The 23,259-nt window shown below is 43.2% G+C and overlaps 1 protein-coding gene across 1 annotated transcript in view; it reads right to left on the bottom strand.

Annotated features, from left to right (window-relative positions):
• tfpia (tissue factor pathway inhibitor a) overlaps nucleotides 1-20,070 on the bottom strand; it is a 34,271-nt gene extending 14,201 nt beyond the window's left edge. The window contains exons 1-2 of the mRNA XM_062402432.1: nucleotides 19,910-20,070; nucleotides 1,995-2,198 (exon numbers count right to left, since the gene is read on the bottom strand). Coding sequence (XP_062258416.1) covers nucleotides 1,995-2,198; nucleotides 19,910-19,982 — 277 coding nt within the window. The 5' untranslated portion in view covers nucleotides 19,983-20,070. The remainder of the gene's footprint in view (nucleotides 1-1,994; nucleotides 2,199-19,909) is intronic.
• Nucleotides 20,071-23,259: the final 3,189 nt, after the last annotated feature.

The following is a 23,259-nucleotide window of genomic DNA, read 5'->3' as shown; positions in this document are numbered from 1 at the left end:
ACATGGTATCAGGGAGGAGAGAGAGAGAATTAACTGGATCCCTGTGATTGTCTGGATGGTTTTATCTGCATGTTAAACTCATCACTGACCTGGGAACTGCCACCAACCCCCCATCACCAATCCAATGGGGTAAAGTATTTTCAGCCACATTTTTAATTCCAGCCGGAATTAAGGATCTTAATTGAACACTGAGCCTTTTTCAAGCAGCAGAGACACAAACATCTAATAAACATGAACACACTGCTCATGTAACGCACAGGCAACCACCCATGTATAATGCTAATTACTGTACACAGACTTAATTCTGTGATACAACCTCCTCCTCCCTCTTTATTGCTGTGTTTGCTCACTCGGTTGATGAATGATTTGCTAGTGATGGCTCCTATCTAATCTAATCAAACTGCATTATAACACATGATCCTGCCTGCTACTGGAGGAGGATGCCACCTGTGGATGGATTCCTGAGGACTTTTGGTTTAACACTTCAAAACAGTATTTTTGAATCTGCTTTAGACAAATGCTGAGAGGAGAGGGAAAGTTTATTCGTGCTTCTGCTTAACTAACCACGGCTATGCAAATGAGAAACAGCTTGTAATATATTAAACTAACTAATCAGCAGCTGATGTTTTGGTGGTTGGTTTCCTATGGGCGGCGAGGAGCATTTATTATTGGTGCACCTAGTTTTGTGGAATCATATTATTTGAAGCCTTTACAAAGGCAGACAAATTTGAGCAAGAACACAAAAACGACAAACGCCCAAAGAAGCATGATGAGCCAGCAGGAGATGAAGTCAACCATCGGTCATATAACAGGGAAGAACGCTATGTTCCAGTTAATCTACGGGCGAGGCCGACGGGTCAGAATGTGATTTTTAGCTGAAAACTTGTAAATAGACCAACCAGTGCAAACCAGTCCTAAAGAAACTTGTGTGTAGCCTCCATTGTTCTAGCAGTAGTTTGTGGTCCCGGCTCAGTACAGTTGAGATGCATTTGTTTTACATGAACTCGTGGATACACAGAAAGTGGAGTTTTGGGGGAGTTTGGATGAGAGGCCCAAATGCAAAGGAAAAATATGCTTTTTAAAATATTCACCCTGGTCTGGTCAGGGCATAAATTCTGAAAATGTCTCCACAAATGAATAAATGAATATATACATATGTAGGCGTATGTGCTTATGCATATAGTGATATTTGCATATGCTCATATTTCATCATTGTATTAACATTTAAAGCACGCTGACCTTTTCTGTGAAATGCTGCTAAACAAATAAAAAAATGTAATTAAACTGAGCTGAATAATTTGCACCACTAGTTTTCCAAGCCTGACGTCCTTAGCATCAGGAACCAGGAGAGGCTGTCAGTTTGAGCCTGGTCACATGTCAGCAGGGCCGCGGGCCGGAGATGGACACACAGCGATGGCCTCTGTACAAGATCTTTTCTATCTTTGACCACAAGGTCACACATTTCACAAGCAGGGCCAAGTGAAATGAAGAAAGTGTTTCTTCTCTAGGACGCACACGTCCAGCGTCTCTAGCACCGTTAAAATGAGTTAAAATGATGGATTCTACATTTTATCATGGTCAGTTTGATTATATTTAAAAATCTATTTTTCAGTCTCAGGATCCACCTCCTGAGAGATGAGGAAATTGGGAAATTTCAATTTCTTGGAGTTTGAATACTTTTTTAATCGTAAGGATAAATTCATTCTACTTTATCATCAATCTATTGGCCTATGTGCAACCCATAAATAATACAACACTGACGGCCTCCAATAATCAATGCCTTAAGATACGCTGATCAGAATTAATGTGCTGGCGATGTTCCACTTTAGCCAAATGCTAACAAATTACTTTGTAAAAGGATTGTATGCCCACGTTCGCAATATAGTCTAATAAGGAACAGTCCTCAAAAACAAATCTGATTCCCTGTAAGCAATAAGCATTTTTGAATGTGTGGAATCATTTAGTTTTCATGTGGCTGTCAGTGTAGGACTCACCTGAGACAAGACACATTTCCTCACACTCCTCCATGGTCTCAAAGTTGTTGGCGTTCCCTCCACAGCCTCCGTATTCAAACAGCTCACAGTGACCCGTGTCCACGTTGAAGAAGAACCTCTCCTTGATGGCCTTGCACGGCCCCGCCTCGTCCTTCATGGCGCACAACTCGTTGAAGATGAAGAGCTCGGGTTGGCCTCTTTCTGCTGCAGCGGGACAGAAAGACAGCTTTTAGTTCTCCACTTCCTGTGCCACTCTATGGGGGGGTTTCAATGTTTGGGGGAGAAAGAAATTAGGTCATAGCATCAAACCCTAACCTCAGGCTCTGAGATAAGGTAAAGTTTCATGGCAGTATAATTTCCAAAAGGCTGTTTGACAGCTCACGGTCTTTGTGCTGCGTCGTGCAGGGAGGCTGTGTGGAGGATTTGATAAGTGCAAAGAGAAAGGAGCTGTGACCTGAATGACTCAACATTGGAACGGAATAATTAACCACATGCAAATGTCAGGAAATAAAGTCTGTAGAGCCACTCACATGCTATTTTTGATATTTTATAAATAAATGGAGATAAAACGCCCGCAGGCTCCGGTCTCCAGGTGTTTCTATTCAACCTTATGATGCAAAGAGAATGAGGCACCTCTATTCCCTCCAGTGCATGGAAGCAGATCCAGGTTTGTGGCAGTTGGCAGAAGAAGAGTGACTGAACGCTGTGGAAATCTCCCAGCATGCACCAGACAGCATTAGCTTTCCCTGGGGCAGATCGAGTGGCCTATTGCAGAGAGTGAGAGTTTGTGGTTTAAATCATCTGTTAGAGCAGTGGCCAAACAGCAAGAAGGTTCTGGGTTTGAGCCCCAGGGGCAGATCAAGGGGTGGGGCCAGGGGGAAATGGCCCCAGTGGATATATTCATAATGTAAGGAATACAAGTCAACTCCCACATACTTGCGTTTAATTCTTCTTCATCATCTTAGGTATTTTGTGACTGCAGCTCATGGAAAACCAACATTAAATTCTCTTTCCTGTAAGGTGCAAAGTTGCATCAGCACACAGCCTCTCAAAGGAGACATGCTGCCCTTTCTCCAGCACAGCAGACACTAACAGTCCCTCTACCAGACCCGGTAATAAGGGCAACAGCCCACCACTGTAGCACTCCTGCTCCACCCGTCCAATTCCATCTTATAACCGGGAGCTGAGGGAACACAAATCTAACACTACCAATCTCCTCCCTTCCACATGACCTATGGTATTGCGGCTGCATGTCAGAGGTGGAGTGAGGGAGGCTACAGGCTGATCCCTGCAGTCTGGTGGTGGTGGTGGTTCTTTTTTTACATTCCTCTTGCTGTGGCTGATAAGCAGCAGCAGACTGGGTCAACAAGGGAGAAATTACACATCAGCACAAGAGATGTGGGTCTCTGTCTGTCAGCCAGCCGCATGGTGCTGTACGTCTGGAGAGTTACTGCTTCCCTATAAGTGCTCTTGACATGTTACATTCATAATAATATGAGGCCACTTGACCTTTCACCACTGAAATCTAATCATTATTCTGTGTGTCAATTGGTTGAAATTGGAGGCAGGCTTCAGAATCTGTTCATTCTTGAGTCAAATTGAATACTTGACCAAAAGTAGAAGAATTTTCCTCGAGGCGTCCTTGAGATTTTCCATTCACTAAAAAGGTTTTCTGAGGTCACAGTGACCTAAACTTTTTAAACTCTTAAAATCCAATTGAATAGTTACACCAAATATTAAGAAATCCCCTGGAGGCGCTCTTGAGTGAGTATTGTTTTTTATAAGGAGAAGGACTGGCAACCTGGAAACACAGTCCCCTGGCCACTGGCTGGTGACTGGCAGAGGCAGGACAACACCTCATCTCCAGTGGTGTCACAGAAATAATCTGTCCACCTGCAGAGCTCTGTGAATCATCAGAGCCAGCACATTCATCCGCAGCAGTTATTAGAACAAGGGCTCCTCAAGTGCTTGTACTGGACTGAAGGAAGTCCACACAATCTGAAATCTCAGCAGGGTTCATCTCTCTGTTCTTGACACACTGTAATTATCAGGTGGAGCTTTCACAGTGAGATTTTAATACAATATAGAATATCACACAACTCAAGGTTTAAAGTAATTTTTTCCTCTGGTCTCTACTATGAGAAAATATTACAAAAAGACTTGACTGGAATCATGTTAAACTTGAATGAAGGGGAATGTATTCTCCAACCAGAATGTCCCTAGAAACTGCAGATTTATATCTGAATATGCAACAAATAGTTCACACTCACAACTATCAACCATCCAAATATGCTTGCTTGTATTGTAAATCAAGCTCTAGGTATTATTCTCTAAGAAATCAATGAAAATATTGAAAAACAAAATGTTAAAGAAAGGGTTATCAAATCAAACAAACAGACAAACAACTAGAGAAATAGTGTAGAAGCAGACAAATACAGCTCTATGCTTAGATTTACTTAACCTGTTAATGAACTGCCTCCTGTCTGCATTGAGTTCTATAAATAACTCGGTGGATCTTCCTTATCTGGTTATTTATTCAGCAAACAGCAGCAGTTTGGGGAATATCAGCAGTCCCCATGTTGAGGCCTCAGTTCAACCATCACCCTGACCACCACACACATGCTCACTGTTGATCCCCCCTCCCCCCCCCCCCTCTCCTGAACAAACTTTACTGAGAAATAATGACGAGTTCAGATTGTTTGCCCTCGTCTCCATCGCTGGATTCCTCAAGCTGCCATGGCTGCAGCAGAATCCCTCCTTTGGGAGGAAGAGGACAGAAGCAGTGCAGCCTGCTCTTTGTGAAGTACAATCTCCTCCAAACAGGAATATTCAATAAGTTAGAACTCGGCTGCCCGAGTAAAAAAGGGAGGAAAACAGGTTCTTGCCATTGATTTCCACTCGTCTTGTCTGAAGCAGAGCGGAGTGCAATGAGCAGGATGTTCCTCAATCACTCACGTCCAATATCCAGACGGAGCCTTTGTGAGGCAGCTTGAGACACAAAAGAGGACGGAGAAGAAAATGTTTCATCTCGGCAAGGAAAACCAGAAATGATGCCCAAAAAAACACGTCTGCATATCTGAACCCATGCATTTCAAGCACAGTTTTAAAAACTACAAAGCCAGAACAGATGTTTGGACGAATCCAGTTTAGTACACAATCATATAAAGTGAAGAAAATATAAAGGAGAAGAGAGGAAAATGTCACAGCATCAGTTTGAATTCTAAACATGTCATCATTTAAACTTACAATGTATAACTCCGGCCTCTAGGGGTCGCCCAAAACAATAACAAAAGACCTTGTTTGATGATGTTGTAAAGCAGCAAGGGATCATGGGAGTTGTTGTCGTTATCACCTTTGTCAATAAACATTTTAATAAAGAATTGTTACATATCAGATCTTTAACTATCAGGCTTTTGACCACATGGTTCTTTCCACACAGCGAGTCATTTAGCATCTTCTTTGGAACTGTGGGAGTCTACTGGGAACACACCCAGTATAGAACAAAGCCGACCTGCTGTGGGATGGTTGGGTACATTGTTAAACGTTACATAATAAACGAACGGGCAGATTTTCCGTTACCAGCAGCACCGGTCAGTCGACATGTGAGTCACAACAGTGGAGTAAAGTTTGTGTTTTGTTTTCATCAAACACTTAATTGGCCCGGGGTGTTGGTTTGGTTGTTGAACTGTTTTCCAGAGACGATCCTTTATTTGGGTCAAGCTCATAAGAGACACAGGCCTTTACTTCTTAACTCTCCTGTTCCTCCACGTGTTCAAACTAAGCTAAGTCTGTCAGTGGAGCCGGAGTCATGTCAGGCTTTCCACTGTGTCCCCCGATGACGCTAAGCTACCATGAATAACACTCTGCACTTCCTCCAGAATGTCCATATTAAGTCCCCGTCTTTACTGGCAGCCGGCAAGTTAATTAGAGTGTGAAAATATAATTTCTGCTAATGAGAAACCGAGAGCAGCAGAGTGATGAGTGTGAACACGACTCCGTTGTTGTGCTGATGGAATTTTTTCGGAGGGAAATGTAGGGAGACCTTTTTTATACCCGGCCTTTATTAGCCACCAGTCTTTACTTGTGTCTGGAAACGTTTGCATCATGAAGTTTAAAGATGAGAAATGAATTATGGATACAGGGATTTGAACACTGTCTGCGAGCGTCTCTCAAATCCAAACAAAGCTCCAGATGTGTGGACAGGAATCCTCCACTTTGTTAAACAGAGAGTGTGAGGAGATAAATACAGACACACACACACACACAAGACATTCGCACAATCCTTGGAGGTCGACCAACAAATCAGCCTTGATATATGGATCATGCTAAGTAGGCAAAGCGATTTTAGAATGCGTTGAATTTCCATTGGCAGCTGTAGTCTGCTGACAGGCTCCGCTTGGCCAAGACTTCCACACACACACACACACACACACACACACACACACACACACACACACACACATGCAGACACACACATTTGGATAAAGATCTGAGTTGCTCAATAGGCGCACTATGCCAAACGTCTCTGTAATTCCCCATATGGGCGAGTTGTGTTGTTTCGAGGCCCGGTCTCAGCTTGTTCAGTACCAGACGATTATCCTCTCTCCTCATTTCTAGGTCCTCTAGCAGAGAGAGCGGCTGTGCAGCCACGGAGAGCGGAGCAGCAGCCAACAACAACAACAACAACAACAACAACAACAACAACAACAACAACAACAACGTAAAGGTTAGAGTAGAGAACAAATCCCCGATAAGTAAACACCATCATCAGGATGACAGTAAAGTAGATGTGGTCAGAAACAGCTGGAGAGAGGGAGAGAGAGAGAGAGAGAGAGAGAGAGAGAGAGAGAGAGAGAGAGAGAGAGAGAGAGAGAGAGAGAGAGAGACGGAGAAGGACAGAAAGAGAAGCACAGCAGAGCGATGTGTCAGTGTTCAGTGATGTGTCTATAGAAACGCCCTCATAGAAATGTGTGTATGTTCTTTTAATATCATTTCTATAGAAACCTTTAGAGCCTAAACGTTCTGTGGGGCGTGTCCCTCTCAACAGTTTCTCTTGTTGTGTCATTGAGTCAGAAAGTACAAAAGGTTAATGACATATTTAAAGTCTTACTGAGTTAGTACAAATGCAAACATAACCACGTTCAGACTTTTTGTCCAATGAAAACAATAAGAAACTTATTAAGTCTAATTCACCAACTAACAGATTATAGGTATTTATTAGGGTCTGATGATCTACTAACATAAAGCAGCTTCAGCGATTATAAAAGTCTAATGGATCAAGATGTGTTATGACTGTGTGTAATGTCTAAATATATACTAGGACTGTTGTTGGATCGCAGCCCCTGGTCAGTGATCTTTGCTGAAGGAACCATGAGGGGGGGGTGGACGGTGCCAGTGGAGATATGTCCACAGTTCACTGGGAGGACTCATGTGTGTTTCCACAGCCGTGCCCTGAGACCAGTGGACAAAAAGGCTGAGCATGAGTCACAGCCTGTCCCAAGGTCTTACAGCTAAACTCAGAGCAACTCAGGCTGGCCTCATCTGTGTGGGTTAGTGTGTGTGTGTGTGTGTGTGTGTGATTGTGTGCATTTTAAAAGATGTGTTTTATTTGTTTTTTCTCAATTTTCAAGCTTGTCATTAAATTTCCAAGGGAAAGGAAGAAGCAGTAAATAGATGTGTTTATTGGTAAACTCTATTTTATTTTTTTGATTAAAGACATATTGTATGTGGCCCAAACAGTATGAGAGAAGAGTACACGGTTATTGAGGTTGAGAATGAGTATGTTTATTTAAAAGGAGTGATGCATTGTGGGCTATTTCTGGCCCTAATGTTGCTGGGATAGTTTCAATCTGATCATTCTCTGCTTCATTAGCATCAAAACACCATCTTTTTCATGTGCAGCAGCAATTAGGGGACAGAGCTGTGGTGATGAGGTCTCCATGAGCTGTCAATCATGTTTCACCCATATTGTTATAGCATCTAACAAGTAATTAAAAACAAAATTACTGCTAAAATAAGACCGTGAACTAACAGTGTGATGAAAACTACCTAAACTGACAGAATCTATCTTAAAGATTTATTTGACATGAACTTTGGCTTTGTAGTTTGGTCCATGTCTCATATACAAACATGGAGGAGGCAGCTTCATTTCTGTACTTATGCATTTATTTCATGTAATTTTAATACATTTAATGTTACTTAAATCGTCTCTGTTATCTTATTAACATTTGAACATGTTTTATTCTTCCCTTTATTTTATTTAAAGCACTTGTGCTATACAAATATATATACAAATAAAGTTTATTGTTATTATTATTACTTTTGGGAGCCCTCATGTTGTTTTTAAATATATATATAATCTATGAGTCAGTGATGTGGAGACCGGTGACTCATCGTGGCTTGAGGTTCAAAGTGAGTCACATTTGTTTCCTTTTAGATTTTTACTCCAAGAGGCTTTTGTCCTATTTGATAAAACAAATAATGAGCAGAGCACATTTGACAACATGAATACAGAGACACAGGGGATCAGCTCTATATCCCCCCCCCCCCCCCGACAGATCATTTCACATGCAGCTCATTACAGAAAGCTCAAGCACCTTCTCACAGGCTTTCTCCATCACATCGAAGGGTCCCCATTGAAACACGGACACAGCTCCAGTTTGAATCTGTTTCCATTTCTACAAACAATAAAAAAAGCTGAGAGCTCTCGATGTGCGGCTGGGATCCGACCCGGGGGCGACCCTGCAGCCGGAGAGAGGCGGGAACCTGCGACAGGCCCGGTCCTGCACGGCTCGGTACACAGAGCATGACACAAACTCAGCCAGGATTAGCTGGTGTGATCGCAGGTTGGAAAAACAGATTCACATAAAAGATCGTGCAATATCCAGCAGAAAAAAGGTCAGTGTGCAAACGCAGCTTTGCTTTCTCCTTTGCTCTAAATAGAAGCCCTGCAGGGAAACCATCTTAATTATCTAAAGGGCTTGTGGGAGCCATGCATTTTTAATCAGCCTGTTGGTATGGCAGGTGGTGAGGGAGGAGGGATGCAATGGGAAAGTTAATTGTCATTCCTCAACTCAATGGCTTTTGTGCCTGTTTATCCACGGCCAAGCTGGATTCAACATTCATCTCAGATCGCCTTTTCCTTCCACAACTTTATTTTTTTCGTCTGGGTTTTTCAAACATAAGACCCCGGACGGATAAACCCAGAAAAACAACATCTTTCTGCCGCCTCGTGGATTCAACCCTGTATCTAGTAGCTGCAAGCTTGAGTAGCTGCTTTTATCAATTCCACCGACTTCTTTCCGATGTCAGCTCATTCCCCCCCTGCAACGGCATTATCTGTTCCTGGGACCATCTAATTTGAGCCCCTACCTGTTTCCCACTTGGTCTCGATAACAAAAACAACAGCGAGATCCAGAAATCCCTCCTGCTCCAGGGAATCTGCCAAATCCATGCTCCTCCGACATTAGCAAAGTCCGAGCGCCGCCGAAATCAAACAGTCCCACTCAATGCCAATTAGAATCTGTCTTGGCTGGTGCTCGGCCAATCAATTGGGCTAAGTGCATTTCCTGGACTCCAGTGTGTGTGTGTGTGTGAGAGAGATTTCAGGCTGGTGACAGATATCCTCAAACCACTCGTGACTTTGCAACAGCTCAGGTAGGCCAACTGGTTGTGATGGCCCTTTAATGTAACAGGCGATGGCAGCTCCTCCGTCCAGAAGGCACATATGGCAAACGATGATGTGGACATATGATGACATAATGCGAGTTTGCCATGAGTTGCACAGGCCTGTGGGGGGGGGGGGGAATAAAGACCCACGGCACCATCTGCCAAACGGTGAATTATTCATAGCGTGCCTTTGCAACAACAAGCGACTGGTTCACAAGGACGGAGGTGATTCAAACCAGTAATAGAAAAAAAGGTTGCAAACATAAAAAAAAATCAAGTCAAAGGCTTTCACCACTAAGAGCACACCCTGCTCGTGATAACACGTTACTCAGTCCAACGAAATCGTATTACCTGACATGTCCAGGCCTGCATCGTCAATCTAGAAGGTTTGATAAAGTCCTGATACCCCTATGCCAAAAATCTCCCTCTCTGATATCCCAGTTATAATAGCAGCATTAAAAAGAAGGGAACACATGAACTGGCATCTGGCCTATCGCACCATCCTCCGCGAAACCGAGGCCTCAGCCAAGCGTGGAGCGTTGCAGGTGGTTCCCCTCCACGAGGCCTGGGAGCGTTGGGCCATCAGGACACCGCAGATTGCTCAAGCCCCATTGAGTCTCTTCAAAAGATCAGGGATCAGATGCACACATGGAGGGCTTCTTGGCCAAGACCTGCGTGTAAACCAGGTTCAAAGGAATTTCATTCGCTGTGTTGCAACCAGCACATCTCACATCCACTGTGGACTCAGTGTAAATTGAACGGCTGCTTGTTTTAGGTGGATCTTTTCCAGGGTGTTGGTGGGGAGTCTGATTCCAACTTGAGTTATCGTCGCTTGGGGGGAATGTGAAATGGGCCAAACTGTGGGCGAGCTCTCATCAGAATAAGCCATCATTAAAAAATTATCAGCACAACAAATAAGGGACTATATGAATCAAAGACGTGTAAACAGACACTAATAAGCATCAACAAGGACCCTGTGATAAACACTTTAAATCCCCTCAGGCCGACAGCACAGTAGGTTTCAATGGAAGAGTATATATATGAAGGTTTACAGCTTAAAGGCCTGTTAATGTTCTACTAGGAGGTAAAGCTAAAGCACACCCTCCCCGTAAAGCACCTGCACGATGGCTGGATGATCTCTGACCAGAAGAACCAGCATAAGTTTAATAAAAATGCGTTTAAAATCGAATTCTAAACTCATTCATATCGTCTATAGAGGGTTTGAGGCACAACAGAGATAATGTGCAGATGCAATTTTGGCTTTGGGTCGCCGCCTCGTCTTCTTCAGTGTTTTATTTCATCCTCAAAATTCATTTAATACGTGAATTCTAAACCGTCCACACTGCACTCTTTGCAATACTGTTATCTAGCTGCAATATCACCTGCATGTGAATCCAATAAGAGGCTGTTCCTCATCTCCACCATCACACCGCTGCCACGCTGTGTGTGTGAGCGGTGTTTTAATGAGAGCGCCGTTCGCCTCAGGGCAACATCGTCTTCTGTCACAATATCAGGAAAGAGGCGACACTTAACCGAGTCAATAACACCCGGAGGATGGGAACACACGGCCGGAGTCTGAGCAGCCGCCACCGAGAGCATCGACCACATGGAGACAAAACCCTATTGTACTGCTCGCTTTGTCTCGTCTGAGGAGCCGAGCTTAAATGCTACTTTCCTTAATGCATCACTGATACCCCCCCCCCCCCCAGTGAGGGATGGAAGTGTGGGGAGAGGGGGAGAGGTGCAGGTGAAGGAGGAGGAGGAGGAGGAGGAGGAGGAGGAGGAGGAGGAGGAGAAGGTGTTGGTTCAAATGTCTCATGAAACTTTGAACAAATATTATTTGTCCTATAGGGGATCACACACACACACAGACACACACACTTACACACACAGGAAGCCTTATAAGAGGGGAGGAAGTAATTAAACATAAATAAGCAAGCATGTACTCAAGTTAAAGTATGTAAGTACTGGCATTTAAAATTGAAGGAACTTGCCAAGCGTAACCTATTCCCTATATCGACTGTGTCAACTCTCTATTCTGTTCAAAACAAGAATAGGTCAGACTCTGTTGTGTGAGTCGGGGTCTAATTATACCCACCTGCTCTAATTGGATCAGTACCCTCCCTCTCCCTTTCCAAAAATATAAAATATTGTAAATATGTAGTGGAGTCAACAAAGTTTGGAGTATCTTGAAAACGCTATAAATATCCAAAATAACAATAAATGATAAAAGAAATAGATTCAGACTAATTTGAGTGTTCGACTGTTAACATGACTCATCAGGATCTGTTCAGGTTATTATCATGATTTCCTTTCATGTGATGTTTTTGTGCCACTGTGCAATAAATTATTATTATTATTATAATTATAACCAGCGAGTCTCAACAACCTGCTGCTGGAGACGCAGCTCCTGAGGGCGCGTTCAGCTCAGCAGCCTCTCATCTCATTAACGCCCCAACATAACAGTGTTTCCACCCAGTGACAAAGAGAAGAGTCCCATCAGCCACCCAGTGACAAAGAGAAGAGTCCCACCAGCCACAGAGTAAAGAGAGAGCTGGCCCGAAAGCCACCGAGTAACTCCATCATTGGAAGAAAACCATGAATGGACCTTCAAGGACTCCACGGACTTCAGCCATCACTGTTTGTGTGTCTCGGGCTCCTGTTGTATGATGTGGATCTGATTACACAGCCTCATTCCCCCGCTCAGTGCAAATGTCATCCTCCAGCGATTACATTGCAGATGCTCTTCAGATTGGACGAGAGAATCGATGCAGTGCCGAGCAGGTTTATCGTTCAGACCACACAAATGGGGAAAGGGGAGAATGCTTCTTTTATTGGCGGCTGGTGAGTGTCACTGATACTGAGAGTTAAGCTCGGGAGCATGCGAGCGGTTAATCCTCCTGCTGCTGCTGGGATCCCACCTGAGCAGCAAACGATGACAAACACAAGTTCAGCTGAGTTAACACTGGGTTTGTGTTGCATCTCCACAACGTCCCAAGTCTGCACCATCTCATTTCTGTCCTTTCTTATCTAAAGGAACTTCACATATCAAGGTGGCGACCTCAAAAATTAACCTAACAGTTCCCACAATGAGAACAGAATAATGGATAAAAGAGGAGAGCTAGGTGGAAAAGATAGGAGAGAAGAGAGAGGGAGACCAGGGACAGTTGTGTAACCCTCATATTATATTAAAACGATAATGATAGTAGAGGGATATTTATCAATGTGATAACACCGCGGCGTTGCTCTTACTATAGGACCTGAGCTGATAACCCATTTGTTGATTTACTGTTTAAACACGACTGTGTGCTCAGACAACACAAAGCTTATGTTAGAGACAACGCACACAATGTCAAAGACGAGAGTAGAATAACACAAGGAAGAGCATGAACCCCCTGATAAGACTCAACAGTCACCTCCAATTCAACAAGCTGCCTCGGTATCTGCTCCCTGAATAAGACAGAATATGAAATTTTGATTCAATGCACTCTATGCACGACGAGAAATTAAAGAAGTTATTTTATTTCTCCTGCAAGTGGCGCCTATTAAAATCAAGGGATGAGCAAATTTTGCTATTCATCCTTTTTCGATATGGAAATAAATTACTAACCTGTTCAGTTTCAGGTGAGAGGAGAACAAAGACACGTTGTTTTAAATAGATCAAAGGTGCCACAAGTTCTGAGGAGCAATCAGTCCGTTGTGTTGAAAATATTACTTTCATGCAAATCATGAAAAAGAAGAAGACACAACTACACAGTGGGGATCCAAGAAACGCTGCGTCTAGACACAAATACTCTGCTATTTGGAATAATGAAATATTCCTCTTGCTTACAAACCCAGTTCTGCCAATATCCTGCTGTTACTGTTACTGTTCTTCTTTTTTATCTTATTGTTTCCCCATATTCCAATATTAAAACATGTCTTTTATACATTCCCATTACCACAATCACAACACATGTGATGTGTGAGTCAGAGCTTTACACAAGCCTGAAGGATCCAGCTGCACGATGTTGTATTTTAAAATGCGCGTTGGCATAGTTTGTGTTGTTTGGTTCTTTGTTGACTCACGGTCAGGTGCAACCACCCCGATGAAGGAGAGACATCTAAAGACATCTAGTAAATAAATCATGGTGCACTGAAGAAGAGCTATTCATTCAGTGAGCCTGACAGAGCATTGAACCTGGCTGTGTTCTGAAAGTTAGAGATCGAGGTAGAGAAAGCAAAGACGGACAGAACTCAACACATTATCCACAGACTGTGAACCTTTTTCCCGCAGTACACTCGGGCCACATGTAGCTGCTGGTGGAAGCAGCTCGGTTGTGATCTCACTTTCTATGATCATCAACATAAAGCGGTGAAAAACAAGACAACCAACGTCCACTCCCACCGAGTCTGAACTGGCACGGAGCGGAGACGAGTCCTCACTTGTCCTGTGTCTTTCAGTGCTACCTCGGCAAGTTCAGACCTAGTTCACGTCTCTGCTTTGTCCCTTTAAACCTTTCTTACACGCTAATGACACCAGTTGCTCTGGTTTAGAGCAAAGCTGACAGGGATCCTGCACACGCTATCACGTGAGCTTGTTTTTTTTTTCCGGCTAAACTGTATCAACAAATACTGGGCTGAACAAATACTCTTTGCAAAAGTGAGTTTAAAACAAAATCCATTGATACGAGTTAATTCACAACCTTACACGGTAGATTAAAGGAGTATTCAGGCCACTGTGTTGCTCTTTGAATCTACATGCAACCGCTGCATGCAAGTTAAACATAATGACAACGTGCAACATGGTTTTAGAAATGTTCATGCTCAGATATCTTATTAACAAAAGTTTTCAAACTCTTTGTCCTTTGCACTACAACCTCAGGTCAGGGTTTGGGTCAGGTATCAAAACTTAGATGGAAAATACTGGAGAACTGAACTGGTTTCACATCATTTTCTGTGAGGAGTCTGCATGCTCTCCTATCTGTGATGGTTCAGGTGCTCTGGCTCCCTCACACATGCACCCCCGCCTTTTGGATTCACTACAGTGTCGTCCCCCCCCCGCCGCCCGCCACCCTCAAAGCAGTTAACGGTATACAGGATTGATGGAATACAGCATTATCATTGACTTTGACTTTGTAAAGGTGAGGAGCAATATCCTCTGTTCTGATGAAACAGTATGTGAACTCCCCCGGGACGAGAGTCTGACAGTTCTTCAGCAGCTCAGGCAAAGTCAAGCCTTCATCTCTGTGGACCTGAAAATGGCCGTTTAGAGATGATTCCCATTCTCTCTGATGGAGCTTGAGAGAACCTGTCAGGAAGAAACAGATAAACTGTCCAGATCCAAGTGTGCAGGGTTTGTAGGATCTGACCCAAGAAGACAACAAGGCACGGACTACTTCTGGGAATAGGAGATTTCAGTTTTTGATTTCACCATGGACTGTTAATCAGGATAGATGCGTGTGAAGGAATCGATGGAGACTTCACAGTAAAGGGAGCTGAGGTCACTGCATGTTTCCACTCCCATGCTTTCATTTAGGCATCTGTGCATTCCTCAGTTCTGTTGTGACTTACAACAACTCTTATCTCCTAAAGTTCAGTGTCCTATAGGAAACATCACTTCCTGAAACCCGCCCTCCTTAAATAAAACCCTATCCTAACTGTGACTCATCCAGGAAGTAGTATATAGCCTTATCCATTTGCAGATGTCCAGTTGAACTTTCCTGCAGAAATGTTCCCAGCTCAGAAACGATACCAGTATCTCCTGAAACTCCCCAAAGAGAGAGAGTCACAACTACAGACCAATGTCCCTCATTAGCATCCCTGTAGCTGTCAATCACCCTCTGTGCAAAATGTGAACCAACTTTCCAATTAGGAGTCAACGTTAAAGAGATTAAAGCTACAGAGAGAAAGTAATAATGTGTCCCCGGCTGCAGACTGTGCAGACCAAACACAGATCTCTCAGTGTTGACAGAGCTGGACCACAGTCTGGGTTTTCTTTTTTGTTTCCTCAGTCCAATTTGTGCGACTGGAAAAAATAAACCGAAAGGAAAAGTGTTGACAAGAGAAATACGATAACTTCAATTAGCTGTATTTATTCTGTAGGTGCTAAACACAGGGACAGTAACCAGGGACGAACCAGATCTGATCTTATAAAATGTTTATGTACCAAAATGCAACAATATGATCTATTATTTATCTGTGGCTGGAATCAGAGAGGATTTTTACAACTCAGATTTATCAACTGATTGTTCCTGATTACATTTATCTTGATAGAATAGATGATTTAGCAACTAATTGTTTTATCCATAACAGATGTGTAGTCACATTTAAATCCTGTTATTTGATTTGATGCTGAATATATAGATGCAGTAAGTTGATGATTCACAGGTGGCCGACATCTCAGGTGGGGAAATTCCAAACCATATCTAGATACAATATATAAATATCCAAAAAGCTTCTCAGATAACTAATTCAGCAGACATCATGTGTCTCTATACTGAGTTTCACTCCCACACATTCGCCTTGTGGAGAAAAGCTTCCTCACTTGTTTTAAGCTGAACTCTGTGATTCTGCAGAAGACGAGTTTGGCAGAACTTCTGAGAAACGTTTGAAACGATCATAAATCACAATGTTGTCCCCAAACAACCAGATAACGAAATGCAAGTGTCTTAATGAGTTCATAACTCCCATTTAGCTGTAGGGTATAAATCATAAATTCCTGTATGCAGTATCGCTACACATTATACACTGCATTAATTAAGCAGGAAGATACATCATATACTATACACAATAGAAAACAGCAGGGACGGAAACCAGTGAGGTAGCTGGAGGCTTTTACCTTGAGTGGGATCCAACCCTATGTCTACACAGATGCTGTGTTGGGAACAAGCTAGAAGCGTCTGAACTAGGCCAGATGCACAAATGGGATTCAGTCAAGCCACGTCCTCCACCTCAGAGCTATGGTACCTCCTGAGAGTGTTGGTGCTGCACGAAGCGAAGTGAACAGGAAGCTGAAACCGGCCTTGTTGAAACAAAGGTGGATTATTTCTTTGCCCATTAAATGACTCCAAGCTCCTTTCCACTGGTTTCTGGTGTTATTAAATCGATGAGGCCGACTTGAAGCAATAACACTTATTAAAAAAACGCAGGCTCCTCCTCTCGTTGGCTTCAACATGAGCGTCGTAACAGGGAAAAGTTCAATTCCACGAAGAAGCTGCTGACTCACATATCTCAGAATCAAGAGCCCTTTCAGGATTTGATGGGCTCCTGTGAGGACCATAATTAATGATTGAACACATGAATCACACAAACTTCTCAGAAAGGGATTTGGTTGGAACTGCTTCTTTTTGGCGTCTTAACGTTTCACAGAGAAAATAATAATGTCCCTCTCAACTGGCTCCACAGGTTCGGGTCAGTCCTGAGCAGAACTGAGTGTTTTTGCAGAAGTCAGTTTTTATTTTGTCTCAAACAAAGATTCAAACTTAAGTTGTGTGTGTCTCCTCAGAATGAAACATCTTCAGGACGTACACACAGTTGTTGAGTGTGTGTTGCAGGTTGTCTGACACATAAGCAGGTTCCATAATAAACAACTTACTTGTGTTTACTTGTTATGTCCTGACACCTCTCGGCAAACCCTTGCCCAAGTTTTGTAAACTCACCAGTGTGTTCAGATTTCACAGCAGGCTTTTGTTCCTGCAGAGTAGGAAAATGCAATGTTTGCACACAATGTACATTTCACTTCTTCTAGCAGCTCTGATTCTACTTCAGACCTCATTCTGAAGTAGAAGCAAATACCCTCAGTGGAGTCCCCTTATGAAACCACATTTAAATTCACTAAATCTAGATTAAATCTGCAAATTGCACACTCTCATAAATATCAGTGCACTGAAAATGTCTCCTTTACATCCAGATCTGTGAATTATTCATTGGAAGAACAATGAAAACAGTAAAACGCCTTGCAATGATAAAGAAAGTGGAAAATACAAAATTCCCAAATGATGTGAAAACTCCAATAAGTTGTTATAATGTGATTAAGAAGTTTACACGTCAACATAACATGTGTTGTTTTTATTTTTAATTGGTGAGTTTCCCCACAGGCCACATCTAATTGTCTCTCAGTATTAATAGTTTCACACTGTAAACTAGAGATCTGAGCAGTGTCTAATCTGAGTTCTCTCTGTTTCAATGTGGTGCCAACAGCGAGTGCACACGAGGTTATCAAGATGTTCTGAGGATCCCTTCAATGTCGGCAGCACAGCAAAAGTCAGAATCCAGCCACTGTGCCGCAGTTTCAAATCTACGAGTCGAGCCTCCTCATGTCTTCAGTCCTCGAGTCGAGTGTGTGAGCGGCGGATGAGTCCGAGTGAAGTGGGAACACATCACCGCTGTGGCTCCACTCTGACTCACGTCTACAGTTCTCTCTCAGAGGCTCGATGGAGATGTGGACCACACGGACCGAAGCAGCCGTTCACCCAGCAACAAATATGTCCATGTGTTGTCAGGGCAAACATAAAAAACCTCAGAATATGAGATAAGTAATAATTCAAAGTGGAGAAAAGCAAACAAGACTTGACAAATATCAGGCACCCGAGGCAGAAGCTGAACTCAAACAGAATGTGAGAGCAGGCGCGTGTGCAAACACAGAATCCAGACTTTTCATTAGGCGTCAATAGAAATCACTGAAAGTCCAGAAGACGTTGACCTACAGAGAATAATTACTATCTGCACTTTCCAGCTGCAGTCATCGAGTGGCACAGTGGGTTTCAAGTGACAGTGTTGGTCAGTGCTGTTCTGCAGCCGTTAATTAAGATGGCACCGGGCTCCACAGGCCCCTCCCACGCTGTGGCCGCAGGACCACTTCAAACGGCGAGCGAGCGACACTGATGTCACGTCTCCAAGAGGCTCAGCGGGAGCCTGTGTCTGACATCTCAAAACAAATCTGACCAACTTTCTTATTTAGTGTTTTGATTTAATCGATAAAATCCCATGAATGATGTCTTATTGGGGTCTTTGGACAGAATATCACAAAGCTGCCACTGTAGCTATTGAGCATTGAACATGTAGAGATGGACCACAAGATTAAAATCTTCATATCAGTTGTTTTTACTGTTTTGAGTTTAAAGACAGTTGAAAGTGAAGGATTGTGGTTTAAAATCGTCAAACAGACAAACTCTTGATAAACAGGAAAACTCCTAACAGATCTGAGCTTGGTTAATTATAATATTTGTTAAATCTCCTCAAGCATGAAGCATGGAGCTCCATCTAACTTATCTTGGTCCTTAAAGAAGCTTTTGGGGAATTGTTTGTAAAATGGTTTATATTTGGTCTGCATATGTTTCTTTTCAGGCTTATCACATGTTCTGCTCATAGACTGGAAACGTCCCCTCCATCCTGGGAAATGATGCACAGAAACCGTCTGTATGTCACTGACAGATAAGAGAGGAAAGACACTACATACGCCCCCCCCCCCCCCCCCCCCCTGCCTTTAGCCACCATCTGACCCCACGCTCTCCAAATGAACTTTGTGTACTTCCCTCCTAATTAACTTCTGTGCGAGCAGCTCAGTTCTCGCTCTCAGGGATGGAGGGAAGCGAAGAGAGAAGCTGTTTTGAAGTTTCTCCTCCACTTTGGACCAGAGCTGCCTCTGGTTCACCCAGCTCCGTGCAGCTCGTTGATGTGTGTGACACCCAAGCCCTGCAGCCTCATTACCGCCTGCAGGCTGCGCCACCGCGGGACAGGAGGACGAGGAGGAGGAGGTGCCAGGCGGGTTCAGGTGTGGGTCTCGATCTGGACTTTGGCCCCCCCCGAATGACGCCACCATCCCTCCCCACACTAATGAGGAGTTAAAGGGCCTCGGAACAACACAACACAACACAACAAACCAAGCCCTGCAGTGACGGTGGCGAGAGACACAGACCAGGGTTTCACTAACAGTGGAGTAAACAGTATAACACAAGTATCACCTAATGAGCCAGTCTTCAAAATACATAAACCAAGTTGTTATAAACACAGTTTTTGGTGAGTTTAACCAGTCATCCCGACGCGTAATTGTCCGTTTGTTTTGGTTTAACAGACACATACAAACAGAAACCATTCTTCGTTAAAAGTGTTAACGTGTCCAAAGTTTGGGACTCTTTACGCATTTTACGCACGAGTTTCAGGGAGGAATAAACTTTGCCACCACTGCCGTCGTAGTTGAGAGAAAGTGTGAACACGTTTAAAATAGTAATCCGCGCACACGTTTCCTTCCAATTCAGTCATCTTACCTTGTCCATGTCTTCTGCAGGAGCCGAGGCAGGAGAGCGCGCACAGAATCCACCACTTGCCCGATAGAGCCATGCTGCTGCGCGGAGGACTGATCCGCGATGAATGTAAAGTTCAGTGGGAAACTTCATCAAGTTGAAGGGCTGAAGTTGTGTTACTGCGCGTGCGTGTGTGAGTAAGAGCGAGCGCGTGTTTGTGGGTGCGTACTTCCGTCCGATAACAGCAGCAGCAGCAGCAGTGCATGTGCGGGCTCGATGAAATTGAAATTCTCAACCATTTCCTTCACACCAACGCAAAGTTTTCCAGAATTTCCCTGGAGTCAAAACGTATACTAGGAAATTAAAATGAAAAACCAATGACATATTTGTGATATCATGTTTTATCTTATTACCTCTTTTCACTGCTTATTTTTCCTGCCTTAGAATTTGATAATATAGAGAACATGAGCAAAAGCATCTCAGCAGAAAGTGTGTAGCAGGCACACATGCTCCATTTCTCTGCCGGGCCCCAGGTTGCTTCTTCTCAGCCTCTCAGCAGCACTTCAGTCGGCAGCAATTCATCCCACAGTGATGAGAAATTTTCATCCGAAGCCCATTACCCAAACTCAGCTGTCTGCTCCGTTCAGGGGAGTCGTGGCTGAGTAATGGGCTGTGGTCTGAAAGCTCCTCCAGCTCCTCCAGGCCTCTGCTTGTGACACACGGTGTAATTTAACTGCGAGCTGGCACATATATATATATATATATATATATACTGAAATTATAGTCTGCCGGGGACCACTATACTCCATATCGTCATCCATTACACACTTAACTACGCCATTTAACAGGGACACAGGTGTTTAAACATGGATGATGCATTTCTTCCAAGAGTGAGGGTTTTGAGTCACAGAATAAAGGAAAAACTGATTTTTACCTTTAAACCATTCTCCTCAATCACACAGAGAATAAAGATGGCTGTCATGTGTTGGGTGAAATGTATGATTTCAACATTACATTTTGAAATTCACTCATATGTCAGGCTATAGGGCACGATGGAAAATCTGAAGACATGAGGGAAATCCACGTGTTAACAGACGACCTGACGAAGACAAAGGGAAACACAGAAACAGAAGGGAGGAGGAGATAACTGAACGCAGGTGAAACACACAAGGACAGGTTCAGACAATCACAAGGGCGGAAAAGATGACAAAGATGGAAGTAACGCAAGAGAGAAGCACAGGGGAAGAAGTTTCAAAATGAAACAAAGACGTCAAGACTGTGAACAAGAAGAGATTTTCTATATTTCTTCAGGCTGTTTCTCTCTGTCTCCTTCTTTGTGTACCTTCATAGTTAGTATATAGGCGTAATATGATATCCTGTGATATAAAGAAAGAAAAGCTTTTCCCCAAAACAGAAAACTACCAGACCTACACTACCCTACACTAAAATCACATGAGCACTATTCATAACTCCACAACATGTGCTGTTGTTTATAATAAACCTCAACACAAGTTCATATCATTTCCTGTTTGAACACTTTCATTCAGTTCAACTCAAACCTAAAGGTCGACACAACCACTGACCCTGGGCCTGACGGGTCAGGAAGTAACAAAGTAAAAGCATTGATTGTTTTTGTGACTACTTTAGTATGTATGCAGAAAGTTTATAGTTTTAAAGTTAACTAGTGTTTACCAAACTCTATAGTATTGTTAACTTTAACTATAGTTAAAGTGAGGCTTGGTAAGTTATTTGTGTAACTTCTGTTATAGCCATCAATATATAAGTAAACAACAAACAAAATCCAAAGTCGACCAATATTTTCATTCGGTCTGAGGTTGAGTTATAGAAAAGTCTGTTTTTACCAGAGGGCTGATGGGAGAGGATGGGATGTACTGGTTGTTTTCTTTGTCTGCTCTTGCTGACTTTTCCAGGATTAACAACCCAAAGCTTTATTCAAATTCTTCATTAAAGATATATGAGTTCCATTGATCCATGTTTTCACAAGTACTGTTAAAGAAAGCAAAGGAAACTGATCTCCACTCTCAAAGTGTCTCTGCTGTTCTCGGATGTTGCTGCCGATGCCAAGAACAACTCTCCTTCCAGACAAAACTGAGACAGGGGGTCTGGGCTCAACCCCCTGGAACAGCTGGGAAAATCTGTGCGGGGGAAAGTTAATATTTGCTTCCCCTCCGCTGAAGAGGAGCTGGGCCCTGAACCCAGTGTGCGCATGCAGCTGATAAACAGCCAGCAGCAGCAGACAGCGGGGACAGGGTCAGATCCCGGGAGGGAACGCCATGACTGTGATGCAGAGCAGAGAAAAGGGCAAAGATGCTCAGTCTGCCTTCCCTCGGCAAATAAGGGCTTGGAATCAGGCAATAAAGATCCTCGAATCTCTCCAAGCGTGCTCCGGATAATTGAGTCTGATACGATCATGGAGATGTTATTAACTTTATGACTCAGTTAAATGACATCAACCTCCCTGAGTAAACCGTGACTACTGCAGTTTGCATTGGCCAATATCGAAGTGAGCAGCACCTTGAGAAAGTGTGTCACGGTTGATAAATATAATCAACATCCCGAGGTGCAGTCGGCTGGTTTCAGATTTACAGAGCGGCCTCAATGTATTCAGCTTTAAAACACATTGCACTTGATATAAAAACGATTCAAGTTTATTGGTGCAGTTTGGCCCAAAAACGAAACAAACTCAAACGGAACTATTGTAAAGTATTTAAAACACAGTGGAAAAAATGAAGTAGCTAAAGGAGAGATATTTCCCTTTTGGAGTTGGAGGAGACCAAAACAGAGCTAAAAGAAGAGTAAGTATCAGATCCATATGGAAACATGTTGAATGCTAATGATAACTAGCACGTTAGCCAATAACAACTTGTGGTGTAGGGCTGAACGTTTCTGACACCTGCCCCCAAGAGGCCAAAACATGTCACACTACAAATTAGCTACCTTGTTTTTATTTTGCTGTCTCAAATAAGATGTTGTTTTTGATACAATTCAAAAGAGTTAACATTAAATGTAAAGAAAATGTAAATTCATATACAGTTATATGAATTTCTCTCCTGTTAAAAAGATGATTACACTCACTTTGAAGATTCCTGAGAGAAAAAACGAAACCAGACTTGGAACCGGGTGAATTCTGTCCATGAGCCGATTTGTCCTTGTTTGGACGAAACTTGGATCACACCAGTTCACAGTCTTGGCACTTTGACAGTGTGTGTAATTCTCAGTGTGTGTTAGTTCAGCTGTGCATACATGTATGTGTGGGTTGCCAGTGGGACAGGAATGTGCCTGTCTGTGAGACTAATTGTTCGCTCACTGTCTTGTGGGAAACTGTGGCCTACGTGGTCCGGCCACCTTCTCAG

Source organism: Platichthys flesus, chromosome 13 (genome assembly GCF_949316205.1).
Source record: "Platichthys flesus chromosome 13, fPlaFle2.1, whole genome shotgun sequence".
Taxonomy (NCBI): domain Eukaryota; kingdom Metazoa; phylum Chordata; class Actinopteri; order Pleuronectiformes; family Pleuronectidae; genus Platichthys; species Platichthys flesus.
This window is presented reverse-complemented; position numbering and strand designations above follow the sequence as displayed.